We start from the raw sequence: 22598 nt of genomic DNA, 5'->3' as shown, positions 1-22598 counted from the left end.
CATTCATGATGTGTGTGATGGTTAGTAGTGGGACTAGTGGGAGTGGCAGTAGAAGGGGTAGAACCGGAGGGAATTCGGGTACTTTCTTGGCTACCTTGGCTAGAACAATAGTTTTGTTGATTACCGATATAATTAGGTTGAAATTGGTATGGTGGTAGTGGAAATTGGTTTAGTGGTGGTGCTGGAAATCCCGACGTATTATATGGCTCATAGCCCGGGGGGAAGTAAATGGGGTCATTGGTTTGACTCGTAATTTGGGGGCTCGTTGTATTTGGTGGTTCCCTAGAACTACTACTACGGATAAGTCGGCCTTTCCCCTAGACCTAGATGATGGGTTGTTCGATGCCATAATTAACAATTAATTTTTTAATAAAAAGTGGTTAACTATAATAATAATAATTAATAACAACAATTTTAACAATCAAAATATCAATAATATTAATTAATAACAACAACTATAACAATAACAATAACAACAAAAATAAATAATAACAACAATTGTAACAATAATAATAATTAATAACAACAATTATAACAACAACAATAACAATTAACAACAATAATAATTAAACAAGATTATTCTAATAATAACAATAAAACAATAATAAATTTAAGATTAGTTTAGATCTTACAACCGTGCTTCAACGCTCCACTAATTACAATTACGAACTTTTTAATTTTTTCCGATATTAGGAAAATAATTAGAGAATTTAAGAGAATAATTAGAGAATTTAAGAAAATAAGGATTATTAGAGATTTAGAGAATATAAGAGATAAGAAGAAGAGATTGTGATTTTGTGATTTGGAAATGAAATGGAGGTGAGTATTTATAGATTTTTTGGGGAGCAAATTGGCAAAAAACTAGCCGTTTTTTAGCCGTTTTTTTGGCTTATTAAGGAGATAGAATAAACGGTAACATTACCGTTGGCCCGCGGGCCGTGCCTGCGGGCCGGCACGACGGGCCAGCACGGCGGGCCATGCCCGTGCTCGTGCCGGGCCGTGCCTGGGAATTCTCAACCCTGTCCGTGGCACGGCCCGTGGCACGGGAGTTGAACTTCGTGTCGTGCCGTGCTTGAATTCGGGCCGTGTCGGGCGGCACGCGGGCCAACCCGGCCCGTGCCCAGGTTTGCCTCCACCTGCTGCCCATTGCTGCCACCACCGCCGGCCGCCCGCCGCCGGCGACCCACCAAGCAGCAGCCCTCGTGGCTGCCCCCTTTCTCTCCCCTCTTTTGTTTTCCTATTTTGCTTGAAAGTATTAATTTTGTTTATGTTTTGATTTTATGGTATAAAGTTCATATTTTTAGTATCAAATTCATGTTTTTGATAGCTTAAACTTATAATTTTCAGATTATAATGTTGATTTAATTTTCAGATTTTATAATTTTTAAACCTAGGGTTTCAATTTATTCAAATTGGGATTTTAGGGTTCTAATGAGCAATTAATTTGGGACTTTTGTTCCTACTGTAATTATAATGATTAATTAACCATAAAAACATGTTTTTGATGAAGTTTTAAGGAGTTCTAATCTAAATTATAATGCTGGAAATTTGGTTAAGTATTAATTTATTGTTGTTGGTTGTTTTCTAGGAAGTGATTATTTCTTAGGAGACTTTTAAGTGATTAAAAGTGGCACAAAGAATTGTTTATACGAGGTAGGTACATGTCTACTTCGTTGTAAGTAGTATCATGTTTAGGTACCAAAGAAAAGAACTTAGTTTCATGATTAGAGAACTTAGTTTGGAATTGATTAGCAAGTATGTTGAGTCGATTGAATTGTTTAAGTGTGGAGTCTTGATTAATGAATTCGTGTTGTATGTTTATTTACTTTAATTAGTTGAGCATGCTAGGCTTGGTACGTTGTAGCTTGTATGTACTCAGCTTTGCTGATTGCGTGCTTTTGTGTGTTTTCTTTTGGTCATGGCCTTCGCCTTTCAATGACCCTGTGACGATCCAATTCTTACACTTGTATTATTGGGGAGCAGTATTGCACAGGTTAGCTTGATGATATGAAGTTCGGGGATTTGACATACGCGTTGTCAAGGGATTGGTGTGATTGAGAGTATTCGTTCTTTGTGTTGAACTTATTTATGTTTTACTATTTTAATTATGTTTTGGGATTTTGAATATTGGTTTGGTTTTAATAAGGGCCTTTATGGTTCCAATTTGTAAGCTTTGACTTATTGGTTTTCTAAATTATATTATTTTAAGATTTAAGTTGGATTTCCGCTACAATACTTTGATAAAGCCTTAACGTTTTAACACGTGGCGGTAACATGCCGATGGTTCTCCTCTATTTTTATTTAAAGTAAGTGGTTTGGAAAAGGGAGAATTATTGGGGTGTTACATGATTGGCTGCGCAATCAGTGAATGCCACGTGTTACATTGGGGGCGCCGCTTTGCGGCTTTCATTGATATCTCTCGGGATTTGGGCCCAACGTTGTTAGGCCTCTTTGGCGTGCTGATTTAAAGGGAACACATGCCCTAAACACGTGGCATCTTCTCGTGATGACACGTGTCACCCTCTAACTGGGCCACGTGTCGCTACGAGATTGGCCTGAAACCTTGGGTGCTCTTGAGCTGAATGCGTGGCATCTTCCCGTGGTGACACGTGTCACCCTATAACTGAGCCACGTGTTACTACGGGGTTGGTCCACGTATACGAGGTATTTTTACCCTCAACACTGTAGACACCCATTTGTGTCTCCCCAAAACCAAACCCAGTGATGAGTACCTTTCACGTCGAATCATAATCGAATCAAACGAAAGTGTGGAAGGTCTAGTGTTGCGGAAAGTTTTATTTTCTTTTCTCTTCTCTCTGTTTTTGAAAACTTTATTTTAATAAAACAGCCAATCCAGTTTGGTAGGTCCATGATATGGGTCCAATAGTTTAGTTGGATGGGGCTTGCAAAGACCTTTCCAACGATATATTATAAGCCCAATTCTGATGAATATTGAGGAAGTTATGGCCAATTTACCAAACTGGGCCCGGTTTGAGCTTTATATGCGGCCCAATGATCTAGGGGAGGGCCTAATATTATTTATCATTCCTAATGCAATTAGGAATGGTTTTAGTCTTCTAGATTCTTCTAGAAGGTTCTTTTCATTCCTAATTCAATTAGCATTGAGTACGGTAAACTTATCGGATTTTCGAAAACACGTTGGTATCAGGCTTGGCGCCTTACCCCAAGCCTTGGCGCCTGGAACCAGGCCTGGCGCTAGCCATTGGTGCTTGGCGCTAGTGCTGATGCCTGGCGCCAGCTAGCCAGGGTTGGCGCCAGCTCTGTTTCCTGAGCGTCAGACTCTGTTTTGTTAATTTATCTTTTTTGGCTGATTTTCTCTATAAATATCGTATCAAAAACCCCGTTTTCATTCATCAACGATCAGTTTTCATCAACAATCATTAATTCTTTAGCATTCTCTAATTCATTCATCTCTCTCACTCATCTTTTTTCCTAAACTTTGTGTTTTCATACAAAATTCCGCATTCGCAAGATCTAAAAACACCTAGCCATATTCGAAGTTGCCTTCGCCCTAGACGTGAAAGGTTTTAATTTCTGAGGGTTTGGTCTCAAATCTCTCTTTCAATTATTTAATTTAATTGTTTTGTTTATTATTTTCCTTGAAGTTACTAACGTGTGTATTTTGTTATTAGAAAGAGGTATGAGGCATCAAAGTAAGTACTTTATTGATTTATTGATATTATGATGTAGAAATCATGTTTATATTGTATTATGATATTCCTAGTATCATATCTAGAGTATTTTTAATATTAAATATGATTCCTATGATGCTTCCTATGTTCTTCCTAATATTTATGATTGTTAGTATCATGTTATGGTTAAAGATTTGATTTTTATTGCTTAGTGACATGCTAGGATTTGCTATTAATCTTGTTAGTATCATGCATAGGATCTTGCTATTATTATTATGCTTTAATATTAACATGAACATGATTATGATTATAATTGTTATAGTTTATGATGATTATGAATATTATGAATATTATTAATTTGATGATGATAATTTTATTTTATGATTATTATCATGATTATTTCAATTATAATTTATTTTTATGATGATATTGATTATTTATTATGTTGCTTGATATTTATTGCTTGATCACGCCTTTTATGCTTGTTTAAAGGGAATTTGTACTTGTAACCACGCTTAATAAGATAATTAATAATCTTGTTAGGGTTAATTTGATTATAATTCAAGTGATCATCAATAATAGTTTATTTGTGCATTAATATTCAACCAGCGTAGATAAACAGGTTTAGGGTTAATCCTATTGATTGCATGTTAGTCAGAAAGCGCACATGAATACGAGCAGAATAAAGTAGAGGCCTATTATTAGGGCAGGTTCAATCTCTTTTAGGTTGGATTTGTACCTTCATCCCCGAACCCTTATTTGGTTCTAGACCTTATGGAGTTGACGATCTCTTGGATCGTTAAGGGGTGTAACCTTCATCCTATGAACGGTTTACAAGTTCCTAAAAAACTTGTTGGCGACTCTTTTGCTCTATCTTCTTCCCTTTTGGACGCCACCGTACTTTAGTGTATGATCACAGTGGGGTTCAAGCTAGTGGGATTAAAGGCTTGAATTAATCCCTACAAACACCTAACCTTCCACTCCACTCCCCAACCTCACCTCCTTGTTTCTTTGAAGCTACCTACTTCAAATTTCTTTAAACTCAACTTTGACGGATCGGTTTACTACAACTTAGCAGCGGCAGGAGCCATCACCAAAGATAGCATCAATATACTTATCAAGTTATCAAGGCCACCACTTGGGTAGTACCAAAGTTTTCATTGCAGAAGCTATGATGCTCCACAAAGGCATTTTCATAGCTCTTCAACAACATATTCACAATATTCAAATTGAGGGCGACAACCTTTTTGTTATCAAACGCAGTTTAAAGTTATCTGGTCCATCCCATGGGAGATCGAGCACATTATCTTCGATTTTGGAGCTCTTCTTTCCCAATTTCACCGTTGAAGCATTCACCATATCTCTACCGAGAAATGAATAGAGCAATAGATTAGAAGCAAAGTAGTGTGCGGTCTGGGCGTTGCACCGAGTTACCATTTTGATTAAATTGTTTCTTTATGAAATATATTATTATCTTTTTTGACATAATGTGATATATTATCATCGATTATGTATGTTATGCATAAATGTTAGTATAAATTATGTTATTAATTGATAGACTTTTTTTTATTTATTTTTATTTTTTTATTGTTTGTGATTTTTTTTTTCAAACTGCTTATCTCATATTTCCTTTTTTATTGATGCATGTCATTTATAATTATATTTATATGTATTGATGACATCAATTGTTATTGGCTAAGATGGTAAGGAAGTAGATCTTGTTTCTTTGAGGTCTAGTAGGAACGCTTTTTAATATATAAGTATAAATGTGGGTCATGTAGTTAGCGATAATATGAATATTTATAATAACTCTCCAATGTCCTCCTAATGTTTTTCTTTTTTCTTAGAGCAAGATTAGCCATGTCTGGTCTTAAGATTTTAATTAATTGCCACATCAGATTATATATTAAATATAATTATTTTTTTAATTTTAATTATGTTAAGACTCCTTAAGACTCAATCAAATTTATCTCTTCAATCCTAAGAATTATTTTAGATTTCTTAAATTATTTATTACTTTTTTTTGTCTTTTAACATATATATTTCAAATTTTTTTTTTTTGAAATACATATATAATTTTAATATGATAAAAATAAATAGTGGGATAACAATTTTTAACCCAATTTAGATGTATGTCATAGTTGAAAAATAATAGCAAAATAGATCAAGAAAAAAAAAATCAATTATAATGGAACTACATGAATTTAATTGATTTAAAAATGCATGAAATTTTATAATTACTATACACATATTGCATCAAATAGTTGTAAATGTAAAATAAAAATGACTAATGTAAAATTGATCTGAATTTAAATATCACTTCCCCCAAAACGACTCCACAAATGTTCAACCAAATCATGTTCAGAAAAAAAACTATAATATTGTACGTTCTTTATATTTTTAGTAGGCTTTTAAAGAACACAAATAAATGATAATAAAATCAATAGGATATTTAGCTTTAATAAAACATATATAGTGTAGTTTTATTATGACTAGGTACATACATAATAAATATTAAAAACCAACAAACAATAACAAAAAAATAGGATAATTAAAATACAAGATAATTTAAATTTATAATTGTTGTTGAGTCATGATTAGTATGTATTTTTATTTTTTTTTGCAACAAGATAAGTACATAATTAAGATAAAATAAAACAAACAATATGATCTTTGTATATAAAAAATTAAAACCAACGTACATATCTATAAAAAAAAATTTGAAACAACGTACATACATTTTTTTTTTAAATAACGTAACAATTTTTTTTTTAAGAAATGTACATAGATTTTAATGTATTTAAGAAATAAAAAAAATGGGTTTTTTTTATCATCAAAACACTGTGTTTTGATGTATATATAGGGAAAACACTGTGTATAGTATATAGAGTTGAGTCTTAAGTTGAGTCTTGAGTTTTCAAGATTCCACTTCAGATTTTGTTAAGATTTAGCTTCTTAAATGCATTATAAAAAAAAAAAAAAAAAAAAAGTCTTGTCTTAAGATCACAAAATCAAAAAACGATGATGTCATCCTAGTCTTAGGGCTAATCTTGCTCTTAGAGCAAGTTTTGCCCTAAGTGGGATGACATCATCATTTTGAGTTTTAAGATTTATACTTAAAATTTTTCCCATTTTTTCTTCAAAAATCTCAAGCAAGTCTCAAGTTGAGTTTATAAATTCCATAACTCAACTTAAGACTTGAGATTGGGACCCACTTCACCCACCTTAAGTTGAGTTTATCCTTTTTTTTTTACACATTTTCTACATTCTAGTTATTGGCCCGCGCGCTACGCGCGCGGTCCCCCAATGTGATTTCGTCTCGGTAAGTAGTGTATAATTAGTCGTAGTTTATATGTTAACGTAATTGCTTGCATTTTGTTTGTCGATTTTCTTTTTCTCTTATTGGTTAGTGTATTATTATATAATGATCACTTTAGGTATAGTAAATAGTAAAGCAGGCATAGAGGCCAGAGTGGGTAGGGAGATTGCTTTTTTTACTATTACATTGGATGGCACGCAGAAGGCACATGATGTGAGTATTGCTGAGAATGCTGCTAATTGTACTGATGAACTAGATAAATCTCAACAGAATTTACAACTAACTGCCAGTTTGGAAGATGGTAGTTTGGGAATAGCTGTTAAGGGGAATGATTGTCGAGATATTTAGATTCTGCTATAACAGAAAGATTGTAAGAAATGAGCTATTAATATAGTCTCAGTATTGTAATGGTTTTATCATCAATTAATCAAATCATTACAATTTTCCCATAATTTTCTCTTAAATACAGTCTTGTTTTTTTGTGGTGAACACCCTCGAGTATTCCTTTCTTTTTGTGTGGATATTCTCTGGGATCATCAAGCTTGATCCTCATTACCTAGAGTGGTTGGATTAGCATAGGAATTCAACAGGTAGTGACAAATAAATAATTGTATATCACTAATGCTTCAACTAAAACTAGAACGACTTACAATATAATGTCAAAGAAATGTGTTTAGATCATAGAATTTAGCTTATTCATTATTAGAAAAAAGTGTGATTTTGAAGCCTGTAACTATATGAATAGAAACTGACAAATTGATGTATAAAATCTAGAAATGGATTAAGTAAATTAAATTAACAATTTAAAAGAATTAGGTATAAAACTAAAGTTTTCAATGTCTAAATTGTAGACAAATTGTAAAGTAATTCAATACAACAAAGCACCACAAAATATTTTTGATATGGACAATAATTGTAGGAAGTAAGTCTTAGATGATATATGTTTTGGAAAAAAAATTATAAAGTATTATTTTATCATTATGTAAAATGCACTAATTATAGAATACAAATTTCTATTGAACATCACGCAATATGCTAAATCTCTGAAATTAGAATTGAAATTCAATGATTGAATAATAAACTTCAATTATTGATTAACCTTGTAACTTTAAAAGTTTTACCAATTATTGTTACTCTATGTCACTTTTGTTGTAGTGTACACTTGGTCCCTTTCCTCCCCCGATTTTTCCCTCTCTCAAGTTCCCTCTATTTCTCTTGGCTTTTCTCTATATCCCTCTTTCTTTTGTCCTCTCAATCTCTCTCTCTCTCTCGGGCCTGCTCTATCTCTAACGACCTATCTTTCTCGATCTCTAACCCCTCTCTCCTTGTATTGCTCTATTTCTTTCTCTTTTGATTCTTATGTCTCTTTTGTGGCCGCCAGTCTCCTAGTCTCTTTATTTTGCTCTCTTTTTCTCTCATCTCCTCTTTCTTTCTTTCTTTGTCTCTTCTTGCGGCTCCTCTCTCCGGACTCCTTTTCACACTCCCTATCTCTCTCATGTCCACTCTTCCTTTCTCTCTCTCTTGACCCCTCTCTTTTCCTAACATGCCTTCTTCTTTCCTCTCCTCTTCTAGCCTACCCTTTATACGTTAGCCCTTTTCTTTCTCCTGACCCCTTTTCTTTCTCTCGGCCCCTCTCTCTTCCACATCCTTTCTCTAACTTGGATTCTTCTCCAATAACGCATCCCTATATCCCGCCCTTCTCTTGCTCTCTCCCATGTCCCTTATTTTTCTCTCGCTCTCCCTCACCCCCCCCCCCCTATCTCTCCTACTCTTTCTCCCCCTCTATCATGATTTTACATTAAGGTTGATTTTTTTCCTAAACATATTATTAATCAATTTTCATTAGTATTGAGCACATAAAGTTGGAAATTAAGTGACCACATCTCTCTTTCTCGGTCATTTCTCCTATCACTCCATCCTTCCTTACTTTATAATTTTACAAAATTCATAAAGTTAATCTTTACTTGCATTCATACCACCTTTCCAACCCTCACTTGCTCTCCTCTCTCTTTTCATCTTCCTTTATATTTTTACACTTAATCAGTATGGTTTATTAAATTTTAGAATGTTTTCAAAAAGTACTTTCTATCACTTTTTAGATTACATTGTAAAAAAAAAAAAAAAAAAAAAAAAAAAAAAAAAAAAATCTTCTAATTAAAGTGATCTTCATCACATTCTTCTTTTTTGAACCCCCTCCTTGTTTTTCTTTTTTTCATTTTCATTTTCACATTTCTAATTTCTCTCATTTATCTCCTTTATAACAGTTGTATCTAAATTAAATACTAAAAATGGTCTCTTAAAGTGTTTTGTTATCACCTACTCCTATTGTCCCAAAGCTCTCCTCTCTTTCTCTATTTTTCTTCCCCTGACCTTGTCTACTTACTCATTCTTTGAAAATTTTAGGTATATACTTGCTTACTTTTCACAACTTCCTTCTTTTATTAAACCAAACTCCCTCTTTTTTTTAAAAAAAAATTATAGGTAAATTATAGGTAGTACTTGTTCCCCCTTCCCTCTGCCTCCCCACCCCCCCTAATTTAGCACAAAACCTTTGTTAAAAGTGCTTATGATTCTTACTGATTACGAGCCAATCAATAAGCTTATCATAATTATAAGTTTTACTTGTTGAACAATTATCTTAAAGGTTTTCTCTTATTATAACATAAATAGCTTGTTCTTGTGTTATTTTACGTAAGAGGTCTTTGGGCTATAATACTAATAGAGTAAAAATCTTCTATGTATCTTACTTACTTACTTGTACCCTATTTACCTTCTCTAGTAATCTCTTTTATTTAGGAATCTCTCTTTTAAGTGGTTTATATTCCATCCTCTTAATTTCTCTTTTTATTTGTTAACAATTTGCAGAGTTTATAGTAAAGTTCTACTTGCAGATGTACTTTCTTCATTGGGTTTCAACTTCATAAGAATATTTATCCATCTCAATCTAATTATAGTTTGTACTCTCTTCCCCTCTCTTTTCATAAACCACTCACCAGCTTTAATCATGATTACCAATCATCAGTAGCACAGAGCATATAAGTTTATACTAATAATCCAATAGATTCAATACAAAGGTCATCATCTACTCAAGATGCAAATGACCTTTAATAATGCTGCATCATTTTTTTTATATATTTATGACCTAAGTACATATTATGCATAGTAACAATACCCAAACTATGCATCTAAAAGAAGTTAATTTCAACAAATTTGCTTGGAAATGGAGACTAAAAGGTACAGATATGAGACACTTCTATCTCAATGTAATTGTCCACAACCTAGTACTCTCTCACACCTGTAATCCAAAGCAGCAAATAGTACTGTACCAGTTATAATTTCTTAACAAGTAAGTTGGACACATGAGTGACAAGCAATAGAATTATTGAGCCATGCAAGACAAGGGAGGTTGTAACACTACAAGCAAAGGAGAATTAAACTCTAGGGATTATCAAATATGCATAAAAATCTACATTTAGAATAGACGGTTCTGGCAATGGGAAATGGACGGGTTTATCATTGCCAAGAGGCTCAACTGGATGTTCAACAGGTTTAAACTCTGCACCTACATCTATACCATGAACAACAGATGGTTGTGCAACGTCAGCCCCCTATATGCTCTGGAATTGGGGTTGAGACCTCCCTTAAATCCTGTGTCCATTCACATGAGAAAACCACAAAAATAAAATCACAATCAGCAATCAATAGTCATTGAATTACAACAATTAACTACAAACAGCGTGAACTTGAAGAGCAAAACCAATAACAATGAAGCACACCAATCCTTGGCAAAAGCAGGTTCTAGCCATGATTAAAGACAACCCCATAATGATTTTGGACACAATTTCGGATACTATATGACTCAATGACCTCAAAAGACAATAATATACATGACTATTTTTATTTGATGGCTTTTCTCCAAAGACATCATACGGAGCCTCAAAGCCCTAGAAATCATGCACCAGCAAGTACAATTAGACCATTTACCAAAAAGCACAAAAGACCACTCCTTCTATCAACTTAAATATAATTTGGTTAATCCTGCTTACAACATCTTTCATGTTAGCACATTTTTCCAAATTTCTGACAAGGCTCCTATTATCACATTGGGAGAGAAGCTGACCACTTCCCTCATTCCCTGCGCTCTATTTTTTATGGTTGGAAATTTGCTGCAAAAAAACAAGATATTAAAGAGCAGAAATACAGACAAACTTAAGTTATCAGATGATCTGAACAAATCACACCTTGTTGAAATTCCAACGCCCTTTACGGGGGAAAAAAATCTTTTCCTTTTCAACATTTAAGCTGAAACCAAGCCAGAAAGAAATGTGTGAAAAATCCATCTATGGACAGTTGTTATTTCAATAAGTCATAAAACATAAATTGTTAAATATGCAATTAGAAATTTAGAAGGCACCTTAGGAGCGGGAAGGACACGGCCGTTGATTTGAGTAAACGAACTACAGATAGTGATTCCACAAAAATGAAGCATAGGTTCTCATAATTACTGACCTTCAGAGCCTACATCAATATTACAAATATAATAATGACCAGAGCCAATCAAAATACAAAAGTATCATCACTTATGCATAATGGGAACCTACATGAAAAAGCTCAAATCCTCAAGGAAAAAAGGAAGAATGAAAAACGAACTCTTTGACTTGCAATTGTGTTCTTTTTTTTTAAGAAGAAATTGGTATTTAACCATCTAACTTTCGGCAATTTAAAAAACCCAACAACCTGAACCTCAAATTTGTCCATCTTAACATCTTCAAATCATCTAATTATTGTTTTTAGGCTAAATAATGAGTTCCCCACTTAAAAAAGAATGACAGAGGAGGCTTGGATCGGCATATCATCAAACAAAAAATTTGGTGTGGCAATTTAAGCAAGGGATAATCAGCCATGGTAGCAAAACACCCATCACATTGCTGTCAAACCAAATGGTAGATTACCCAAAACAAGAAAAGCCCACAAAAACCAAACTGAAAATTAATTACAATTAAACAATTATTTATCATCATAGCCTTCAAGTAGTTCTCTGAGCATATATAAAAGTCACAAGCTTTTAATCACCACTGTAAGGTATTATTACATTTCAAGCTTGTAAATTATGGTTTTACATGCGCTCAGTGCACTAAAAATTGATGATCCTCTCACAATAGATAGTTACAATAGTAATCCTTTATTGTGCGTGAATCATGAATTTTTTACACAAGGTTTAATTTTTAGTGATCTCGATCAAGATTTAGACATGCAGTAAATATGGTAATTTATAATGACTCGGATAATTAACGACAAACCCTAGCTTTTGAAATGCAAAATTTGATAATTGAAAAACAAATAACCTCACAAGCTGCTTCAATGGAGGGGAAAGCTCAGATTTTTCCTTCAATGGAGGATCGGAGAAAACTTTGAAGTGAAAACAAGCAGCCTGGCTATTTTGACAAATAAAACACACACACACACACACACACTCTCTCTCTCTCTCTCTCTCTCTCTCTCTCTCTCTCTCTCTCACACACACACACACACACACAAACCAAATCGAAATTACCAATAATGGTGCAAAATACTACGAAGAGAAAAAGAAATTGAAAAAATGAAGAGAGTGAAATATTGAAACTGCTCCAACTAAACAAAATGACCTAGAAAATTAAAACGTCAGATCAATAAAAAAAACAATCATGCCCACATAAAATTAAACCCAAACTAAATCCAAAAAACCCACCAAAAAAAAATAAAAAACAAAAATAAAAAGCAAAAAAATTCAACCCGAGGGAAAGTAGAACTCTGAGCCCAAACACTTCCATCAATACCCAGAATTGCAGCAGCAATAAGATAGTGGTCATTTAGAATAAATTGTAACTGTGAGCATAAATACAGCTGATTTCCCTCTTTTACAAAATCCACAATCATGCAGATACTAAACAAAATCCATTAATTAGAGATATTTTTTTACACCTCCAAGTCAGCAAACCATGTTACTAGTGTGCATAATAATTTCCTCTATTCTTTTTTGGTTGCGTTACCCTAAACTCCTGGATTCCTTATACCCAATCTCTCTCCTCAAGGATTATAAATTTCTACCAGTTTCTCTACCACATCACTCAAGGCCATGAAGGCATGATCCAATCCTTAGTACTACCATAATCACCATCCTAACCCACCTGCACCATCAAAGACTAAGAAAATAAATAATCCTCATCACTACCATTATCACCATCCTAACCCACTTGCAAAATCAAGAACTGAGAAAAAAACAAACATTTCAAAGGATCAATCTCAACTCTTATGAATCATACTAAGGCCTACCTCTAATCAATCATTAAACATAGCAAATTAAAGGATAATCAACTATCATCAAACACTAACATCAACCACAGTCAACAGTTTGACGCCCCAAAATTAAACTAATCAAAAAAATTCAAATGCATAAAGAAATGAGTACCACATTCAATATACAGAACATATGCTTTTTTATTAGATAAATATCAAGTGTGTTTAGATTTTATTGCTATTTTGGCTTTCATTTTATTTATTAAAAGGAACAATCACAATTCTAAATACTATAAATTTTCAGCTAAGAAAAACAAAAATTTGCTGTAAGTTGTAATCAAAGATCCAAATTATACAACCCAAATCAAGTTTCTTTCAATTTTTCCCCAAAATCCCATAACCTAAAATTAAAAAGAAAAAGGGCATAAATTCTCCAAATTGGAAACCAACATGTTGACAGCAAAGAAACCATGGATAGAAACAGAAACAAATAGCCGTATGTCATTCCCAACATCACCAAAATGATGTACGAATCAGCATATCAATGAAAATACAAACATACCTCAGTTAGCTGGTCCAGCCAAGAAACTCAGGTCCATATCATATGCTACATCCAGAGTCCTTGAATCCTCAACTTTGAAAAGTGATGTTACAGAGCAATTGTATTGCAAAAACCTAACTGTGTATCCATAGAGAGCAAGGTCAGAAGCTTAAATTGACTTTTCTAACACAATTGGACTGAGAAATTGATATTCGCTAACATTATAAATAAATAAAAACATTACCACAGCTCATCTGATGACATTTGGCCCACTGGCATCTGGCAAGGGGTGCTCATTGCTGGGTAGCTGCTGCTGTTCCGACACGGCTGAGATTCTATATTCAAATATGCAAACAACTTGTAAATTTAACAAAATAAATATCAAAAATCAAATTATGTTTACTTCTATTAAAGCTAAAACCCTGTAAAATTAACTAAACCAACATTGCAGTACAAACTTGTAAACCACACGATGCTATCAACATCACATTGTAAAGAAGATTCAACAATCTACTTCTGCTTGTTAGCTAGTCCAAGGCATTCGTTTCAAATTTAAAGTTAAAGTCAGAAATAAAAATAGGTATCTTCATATTTGGTAAAAAAATTAAATTTAATTATGAACAATCAGTTTTCATCAGTAATAATCAACAAAACTCAGATGTAATCATTAAATCAGTAAAGCTTAATTAGTTCAGTAGAGATTATTGAAAGGAAAAAAAAAAAGACATGAAAGCCCTTATGCAAGCTAATACAACAAATATTGAGATCTTTCCTATTTTCACTTAATTAAATGTGCATAACACAAATTCCAAAGTTTCATGCACTCATTTTGCAAGCTACGTTGTAAGGTGAAGATTGTTGTTTAAAATATCGAAAGAAAGTTGGCTTTTAATGTTTGAAACAACTCTTATAAAGAACAATAACATCTTTCCTCAAAATACCCTCCAAGTTTATAAGAAAACTTTAAATTATTATGAAAATCAATGGCTGAGATTTTTATATTGTCATTCTTTGTTACCACAGATAAAAACCTTTACCAGCAATGATACACCATTCTTTCAAATTTCACGGTAAGACTCCTACTACAAAATATCCACCAATTGCCCTTAGCACAAAACCATACAGTATGCGGATAAGATTACAAAAGGTGGAGCAGAGAAATGTGACTGAGAGTGACAAGACTTACGCTATTTTTATCAACTTCTCTGATAACATCTTCAAGGTAAAGGCCCTGTTCTTAACAGGCTTGTTGGAGTTCATCAATGGTAATAGATCCACTGCCATCCTTGTCAAAGTACTGAAGGGCAGCAACAAGATGTCCTTCACGCTCGAGCTTGTTGAGATAAATTGTAGCAACTATAAATTCCCCATAGTCAATCGTTCCACTATTGTCAATATCAGCCTGCACAATATAACATGGTTTAGAAGAATGTAGCATACTATCATGTCTAAGAAATAGAAGCTTGAACAAGAAAAGTGATGTCATAATTAAGAACTTGCCTCTCTTCATCGTATCTCAAGCTAAACAAAAGATATGATTTAGGATAACTTTGTTGATAATACATACAAATATATTGGACAACCATTGAAAGGTAGGAGTAATCTTTAAGATTATACACTTATATAGTCAAAATATTATTTTAAGGGATGCCCATGTGAGAGAGCCCGAAGAGTAGCTAATTACACCAGGCTCACCGCTCACACAAAGTAACAAAAAAAGAGTTTTGACCATAGTCTTAACTCTTCAACACAACATATTTATCAACAGTAGCATCGTTTAACAATACTATTTCTACTACAACTTGTCTTCCGACAATATAACAACAAACTTGTCTTCCGACAATATAACAACAATTTAAGAAATTAATGACAAAATAACAACAATAACCATGAAATCAAATTATACCAAATTTTCAATTAATTAAACTAAAATAAAACAAAACAATCAATTTAATTGCAAAAAATACAGAAAATCTCACCCATACCCAGATCTTTGACACTTTAGAGCCCCCATATACAGATACCAATCGGAAACCCTCGAATTTTTAATCAAATCGAATTGAAAAATTCCCCAAACTGAATAAAGGAAACCATGGGAATGAAGAGATACCTTAGTAGCAAGTTGTTAAGTAAATTTCCCCAATTAAAATCAAAATTCAGTAAAAATAAAACCCCAAAAACCCAGAAAAATCAGAACAACAAGTAAAACATTTACAAAACCCACATCTCTTCAGGCATCCCAACCATTGTTGGACCCATCATTGTCTTCTTACTCTAAATTCCAAAATCCACAATCTACAAAATTACACAGCAAAAAAAATGCAGAAATTAAAGAATCTCAACAATTTTCACACAAAAAATAACGATCAAAGCATTATCTCAAATTGGGAAGAAATAGGGAGAATAGAAACTTGGGTTTTTCGGGCTGAGAATACACTGTGAGCCTTGCTTGAGCTATCACAGGTTTCGATCTGCAGCAAAAAAGAAAAATGCAGCACAATGACACAACACACAAACCCACATAAATCAAATTATATCAATCTAAATGCTACCTGATAAATTATTCTAATATGAAATCAAACAAATGAGGGAAGGATACCTGAAGACCAGCTGAAGGAACAGCAAGAAATGTGAACCAAAAATTCGTCGGAATTTCACTACTCTTTCATCAAAAATAGTCCAAAAATTACATGAAATCCACCTAAGAAGAACCCTAATTTGACTAAATCAACAATAGAGTGAAATGAAACCCTAGATGGTGAAAATTATATACGATTATTGAAAAAAAAAAAAAAAAACATTATACCTCAGAAACTGATTCAATGGAGGAGAGAAAACTCAAAGTAGGCTTCAATAGAGAACTCAAAGTGCGCTTTAATGGAGAACTCAGAGTGCGCTTCAATGGAGGAGAGAGAGAAATTTGAGGATGTTTATTAGGAGAAGAGTGAGGATGAGAGGACTCAGAGGAGCAAAAGCAGGAGAGAGAAATGGGACAATCCGAAAAGACCAAAATAGCCTTGGAAATTGGTCAATCAGGGAAGGGTGCTAAGGGTAGGGGAGGGCATAAGCGTCAATTTCTTGTTCATAAGGAACAGTAAAATGTGAATAGTCCTGGTGCTTGGGGCTTTTATAAGGGTTATAGATAATAGGGTGAATATTTAAGTATTACGGCTAAAGTGATAAATTTGTATAACTCTTAGTCAGTCTTAACAAGAATTTAATAACATCATTTTTAATAGGAACCACAAAAAATGATGTCATATAAGGGTCTGTTCCGATTGACTGAACTCAGCTGAACTGAACTGAACTTATTAATTAGTGATTTTTAACTACGGATTAGTGATCTTTGATTATTTATTGATTATTTATTACTATACATATGTGTATATACAAATGTACATATTATTATTATTATTATTATTATTAATTATTGATGATGATGATTATTATTATTATTATTATTATTATTATTATTATTATTTATTTATTATTATTATTATTGTTATTATTATTATTTATTGATGATTATTATTATTATTATTTATTACTTATTGATTATTATTATTATTGTTATTATTATTATTATTATTATTATTATTATTATTGTTGTTGTTGTTGTTGTTGTTGTCGTCGCCGTTGCAATAAGAGCTTAAAAGAATGAAATTTGGCTTTATATCATTAGCAATATCATTAGACGTAAATTAAGAGCTGAACTGAACTGAGCTGAACTAAACTGAACTGAGCTGAACTAAACTGAGCTGAGCTGAACTAAACTGAATTGAATTTCAACGGAAGAGAACAGGCCCTAAGACTTGGGGCTAAACTTGCTCCTACCTTCAAAGTTTTTATAAATTATCAATGGTACACCCGAGGTATGGCCCTTTATCAGTGGTATACCAACTTACCTTTTGTTTATCAGTGGTACACCTAAGGTTTACTAGACTCATCTACAATAAGCCTGGCGTTAATTAAACGTTAATTATAGGTTTAATCTATGTTTTTTAACTAAAAAAATTACTTTCCCTCCTTTTTTTCCCTCTTTACTTTCCCTCCTTTATTTAATCTACCCTGTGCTTTCCCTCCCTCCTTATTTTTTCCGTTCTATCTTTCTCTCGAATATCACTCTGTTTTTTTCATTTTTTTTTTTGTTATCAATGTCTTCTTCTAGCAACAGAAATGGGAGGGGTTTGTGGTTCAAAATGGTTAATTGCAACTGTGACCCATCATGATATGCGGAAATCAGATTCTCAAGCTCTTTATCAAACCCAGGAATACCCTACTACAAGTGTAGATTATGTGAATTCTTTATGTGGGTGAAAGAGGATCAAATGGTTAGTGACACAGCAAGTAGAGTGGCTAGTACATCTGAATCTACAAGTGTGCAACTGTTAAGGAGAGAATTTACCGAGTTTATGCTAAGAACAAATAAATTTGCTGACTTTGTTCATTTGGTCGTCAAAATAGCAGTTGTTATGTACTTTGTGTTATTAGTAGTATCTCTAAAATAATGTAATGCTGTTGTACTTTGGTTAATGAATATTAATAAAAGCTAAGTCACTCATGACTTTTTATGTCAATATTGCTGTACTTATTTTCAAACTACTAAGCATGTCAAAAGCTTATACTACCATATTCATAACTAAATAAATCCAAATGCATAACTTAACACACAAATGACAAAAGTAAATTGAAGAGGTGTCATTCATTGCATATGTCAAAAGCTTATAGCACCAGTTGCATTGTCAAAAAACATAGTTCAAAAATCTAAAATTAAAAGTGATTGTTAAAAAGCTATTACAGACAAAAAAACAACCCAAAGTATTAAGCCATCAAGCAAAAAACATCAAAGTACTAAGTTTTGTACTTTTTTTTAACCAGAACCATCACTGACTAAGCTTTGCATCTAAGGTTGGGGTTGTGACTGACTGAGAGGGGGCTGACTCTGCAGTTGTGAAGCATCCAGCAGTGTTGCTATCTGTTGTGCAGCCTCTTTGTTGGTGGGACCTCCCTTACATGTCCTAGAATTATGACCAAAGGAGCCACAGTTGCCACACTTGACTGTCCTTGATCTTTTCCCAGGTTGCTCCTCCCCTTCTTCCCTTCTTCTATTCCTCCTGGGCCTACCAATCCCTCTTTTCATCTTTGGAGGGTCAATGTGAGGGAATGCATCCATGCTTGGCCACTGACTCATATCAGGCACTGGATTTATGCAATGGTTGTACAGTTGCTTGTATGTTTTCACTGAATACCAAGAGATGGTGTAATTGTATGGATCAACCTTTGCATGGAACATTGCCCTGATGGCATGTCTGCAAGGTATCCCAGATAGCTGCCAAGCACCACAAGAGCATATCTTGTTGTTCAAGCTCAATGGGAACTGAGATTTACCCTCATGTATCTCATACTCTCCTGGACTAGATGGGTATGCCTTGCAAGATGTGGTTGCCTTGCTGATGTCCTTCACCTTCTTAGCTATTTTAGGACAGACATCATCATCATTCCAAGTCTTGGATTTCTCATGCCTAGTTGCCATCCTAACCATACACACCCTTCTAATTCCTATGACAAAAAACATGAATAAGTTAGCATATGTGTGTAATTTCAAAGCTAAATCAGTCAATGGTATTGAGCTATTCCTTCTAGCAGATTTAACACAAGTCTGCACCCGTCAACCCCAAGAGTGGAGTTAAAACTCTCCACAAAGTTTGATGTGTTTGAGTCATTACAAACATTTGGGTCAAACTTATGCTTAGACCATCTTGACTGATCCCCAATGTCTGCAAACCATTTCATAACATCATCACCTCCCTCCTTTTGCAACTTCTCCATGGCTTTTCTAAAGCTGAATTTGCTTGTTGCATTACAGGCCCTCCATAACAGGATATACATCATTGGACCTGGGAAGAGCTTCTTGAAATTTCTGCTTAGATGTCTGCAGCAATATCTTCTCTTTGCTTCAGGCCACTGTTCTTTCAAAGCTATGTCAACACCCTACAAGAACAAGTTAAAATCTATAAGTCAACATATCTGGCTCTTTTCATATCATATAAATAACTGATTTCAAAAATACAAGTGCATACCTTTTGTCTATCAGATATTATAGTCCAATCTTTCCTTGGTGAGTCTTTGACAAGGTTGTGCAGATGCCAAAAGAAGTATGTCCGGCTATCCTTATCTTCAGCACTGACTACAGCATAAGCCACTGGGAAAATCTCATTGTTTGGGTCAATAGCAATAGCAGACAGCAGTATACCACCATAGTTGCCTGTCAAATGTGCCCCATCAACACCAATTAGTGGCCTGCAACTGCTTAATAGACCCTTCCATTGCCCAGCAAAAGAAATGAAGATGCTGCTAAATAGATTCACCCTTGGAATGTTGTCACTCAAATTCCAAGCCACAAATGCAGCTAACTCTGGACTAGTACTCTTGATCATTTCTGCATATGTTGGAAGATGAGTGTAAGACTCATCATGCCCCCCAAACAGGACATCTTTCACAAACCTCTTCATTCTGTAAAGAGAAGCTTGCTTCATATATATGCCATACCTCTGGAACAACAGCTCATTCAAGGCTTTCCCGGGGATTAGCCTTGATATCCTCCATCACTTTGTTTGCAGCCCACTTGACAGTACACATTGGGTTGTATGTCTCCAAACCCCTACATGTGTGCACATCAGGCCATATCTTCTTTATAGCCCATGTCATGTAATCTCCACCCACAACACTCAACATAGCAGGTGACTGTATACCTCCCATTGTCTGCAAACACAACATTCATTGCAAACCCCTCTTGAACAACATAGTCCTTCAGTGTATCTCTCAAATGACCCTTGTCAATGAACAACATCCAAGGTTTCAAATGAATCTTCCCAAAATCTTTTTCTTCATACATTTCTCCATTTTTGTACAACTTGTTTATGTAACTGTCATCATCATCAGAATCAATAAACCCATGCCAATTTTCAGCCTCCCAATTGTCCTCAACATCTGGAACATCACTTATATCTTCCATTTCATCAGGTTGAATGTCACCAGAATTGATGAATTCATTTTCAGAATCATCATTTTCAGACCCTCCATTCCCAGAACCTTCCTCACTTGCACCATTCCCAGAACCTTCCTCACTTGCACCATCAGAACCATCACTGTCATCATCAAAGTCGACCTTTCTGTAAACAGCACTGACACTGCAACTCTCTAGTATCTTGCCCTTTTTGTAGGTTTTTCCCAAATACCCTTTCTCAAAGCTGTGGTTTTTGGCATCTTCCTATCAAACAAGGTTGTTTAGGGTAAAGAAATAGTTGGGTTAGATTGAGGGACTGTGAATCTAGGACTCCTTCTTAAAGGCAAGGACTTGAATAAGGTGTGTGGGGATTCTGGAGAAGGTGGGATTTTTTTACCAAGTGCATTAGTAATAGCTAACCCTGAATTCTCACCCTTGCCCTTACCCCTCCCTTTACCCTTCTTTCCCTTACTTCCAGCAGAAGTCTCACCCTTTCCCCTACCCTTAGAAGCTGCAGTTTTTGCCTCTGCCTTCTCAAATGCCTTCCTTCCCTTGGTGTATTCCTTACTAGACATATCAGCACCAATATCCTCAAGTTCAATTTGCAAATCAGCAGCAGTTACACTTGGATCATAGTTAAACTGTGGAGGAAACATCTCATCTACCAAGGGGTCAGTAGGAATATCATCTACCAAGGGGTCAATAGGAATATAATCTACCAAGGGGTCAGTAGGAATATCATCTACCAAGGGGTCAGTAGGAGCATCATTGGTATCCTAATATTTCTTAACCAATCTCCTCTTAGGTTTGAGTTTTGTCAATGGTTCTTTTGAAAGTTGCTCAAATTGTGGTACATTCAAAGGCTAGTCAAGGTTTGGTTCATTCAAAGGTTGGTTAAGATTTGGATCAACCACAGAATCTTCAGTGCTAGGTGTAATTATGTGTTGAACCACTTGTGGAGGTGAGTTTTTTTCATTCACAGGTGGAGGTGGAGGTGGAGGTGGAGGTGGAGGTGAAGGTGGAGGTGAAGGTGCGTGATTCTGGTTCATCCAAATGAGGTGCTTGATTAGGTAGTTCAGGGCCTACTTTTCTTCTCCTAAACTCAGACACTAGGTCATTCATGTAACTAGATTTCAATGGGTTTGTTCCAACTATAATCTCAAACACATTAGCCCTAGGAAATGTCCTAAACATCCTTTGTATACCCCCATCATCATTTATAGGCCAATGCTTCCCCTTATATGCATATGCAAAGATAGGGTTCACTATCACTACACCTTTCTTTTGTAGCCTATCTTCAAACTCAATCATTAAGTCCATCATATTGCATAAATCAGGATCCACTTCAATATCAATAATATGAACCTTATACTTAAATCTAAACAAAATCTTGTCATCCATTCTGCAAAATTAGGTCAAAACACCACATTTCAATCCCAATTTCAATTTAACATGCCATGCAACAATACTTAACAAATGATCAGACCTAGGGTTACCTATCACACACAAACATACATATACAAACTCATACACACCCAATTCGAATTATTTGTTCAACATATACAACAATTAACCAACAAATGATAATCACAAGCATGTTGTGCATAATTTAAACCAAAATTCGCATAGAATTATACATGGAAACCATAATTCAACCATTTACACCACAAACACATATACTCACAATTCGAATTATTTGTGCAACATATACAACAATTAAGCAACAAATGATAATTACAGGCATAATGTGCATAATTTAAACCAAAATTCGAACACAATTGTACATGGAAACCATATTTCAAC

At 34.3% G+C, this 22598-nt stretch overlaps 1 protein-coding gene and 1 long non-coding RNA gene across 11 annotated transcripts; both read right to left on the bottom strand.

Moving 5' to 3' along the window:
* Positions 1-10030: 10030 nt before the first annotated feature.
* On the bottom strand, positions 10031-16804 carry LOC110689265. Of its 10 annotated transcripts, none has more exons than XR_002504868.1 (8): positions 16596-16804; positions 16389-16511; positions 14976-16260; positions 14034-14124; positions 13811-13927; positions 11387-11490; positions 11214-11274; positions 10031-11138 (listed from the first exon to the last, which is right to left on the bottom strand). It is a non-coding gene; the product is annotated as an uncharacterized LOC110689265 (long non-coding RNA). The 10 variants fall into 10 exon arrangements; XR_002504869.1 differs by having other exon boundaries at positions 16389-16502; positions 16596-16803; XR_002504867.1 differs by having other exon boundaries at positions 16389-16490; positions 16596-16801.
* Positions 16805-18692: 1888 nt separating this feature from the next.
* On the bottom strand, positions 18693-19322 carry LOC110689495. Its single transcript, XM_021866279.1, has one exon. It carries the CDS (start codon positions 19320-19322, stop codon positions 18693-18695), a length of 630 nt encoding a protein of 209 aa, XP_021721971.1.
* Positions 19323-22598: the final 3276 nt, after the last annotated feature.

Source organism: Chenopodium quinoa, unplaced genomic scaffold, assembly GCF_001683475.1.
Source record: "Chenopodium quinoa cultivar QQ74 unplaced genomic scaffold, ASM168347v1, whole genome shotgun sequence".
Classification (NCBI taxonomy): domain Eukaryota; kingdom Viridiplantae; phylum Streptophyta; class Magnoliopsida; order Caryophyllales; family Amaranthaceae; genus Chenopodium; species Chenopodium quinoa.
This window is presented reverse-complemented; position numbering and strand designations above follow the sequence as displayed.

Excerpts from the sequence above, each read along its gene's own strand:
- LOC110689495 (XM_021866279.1), bottom strand. The coding sequence starts at position 19,322 with ATGGCAACTAGGCATGAGAAATCCAAGACTTGGAATGATGATGATGTC.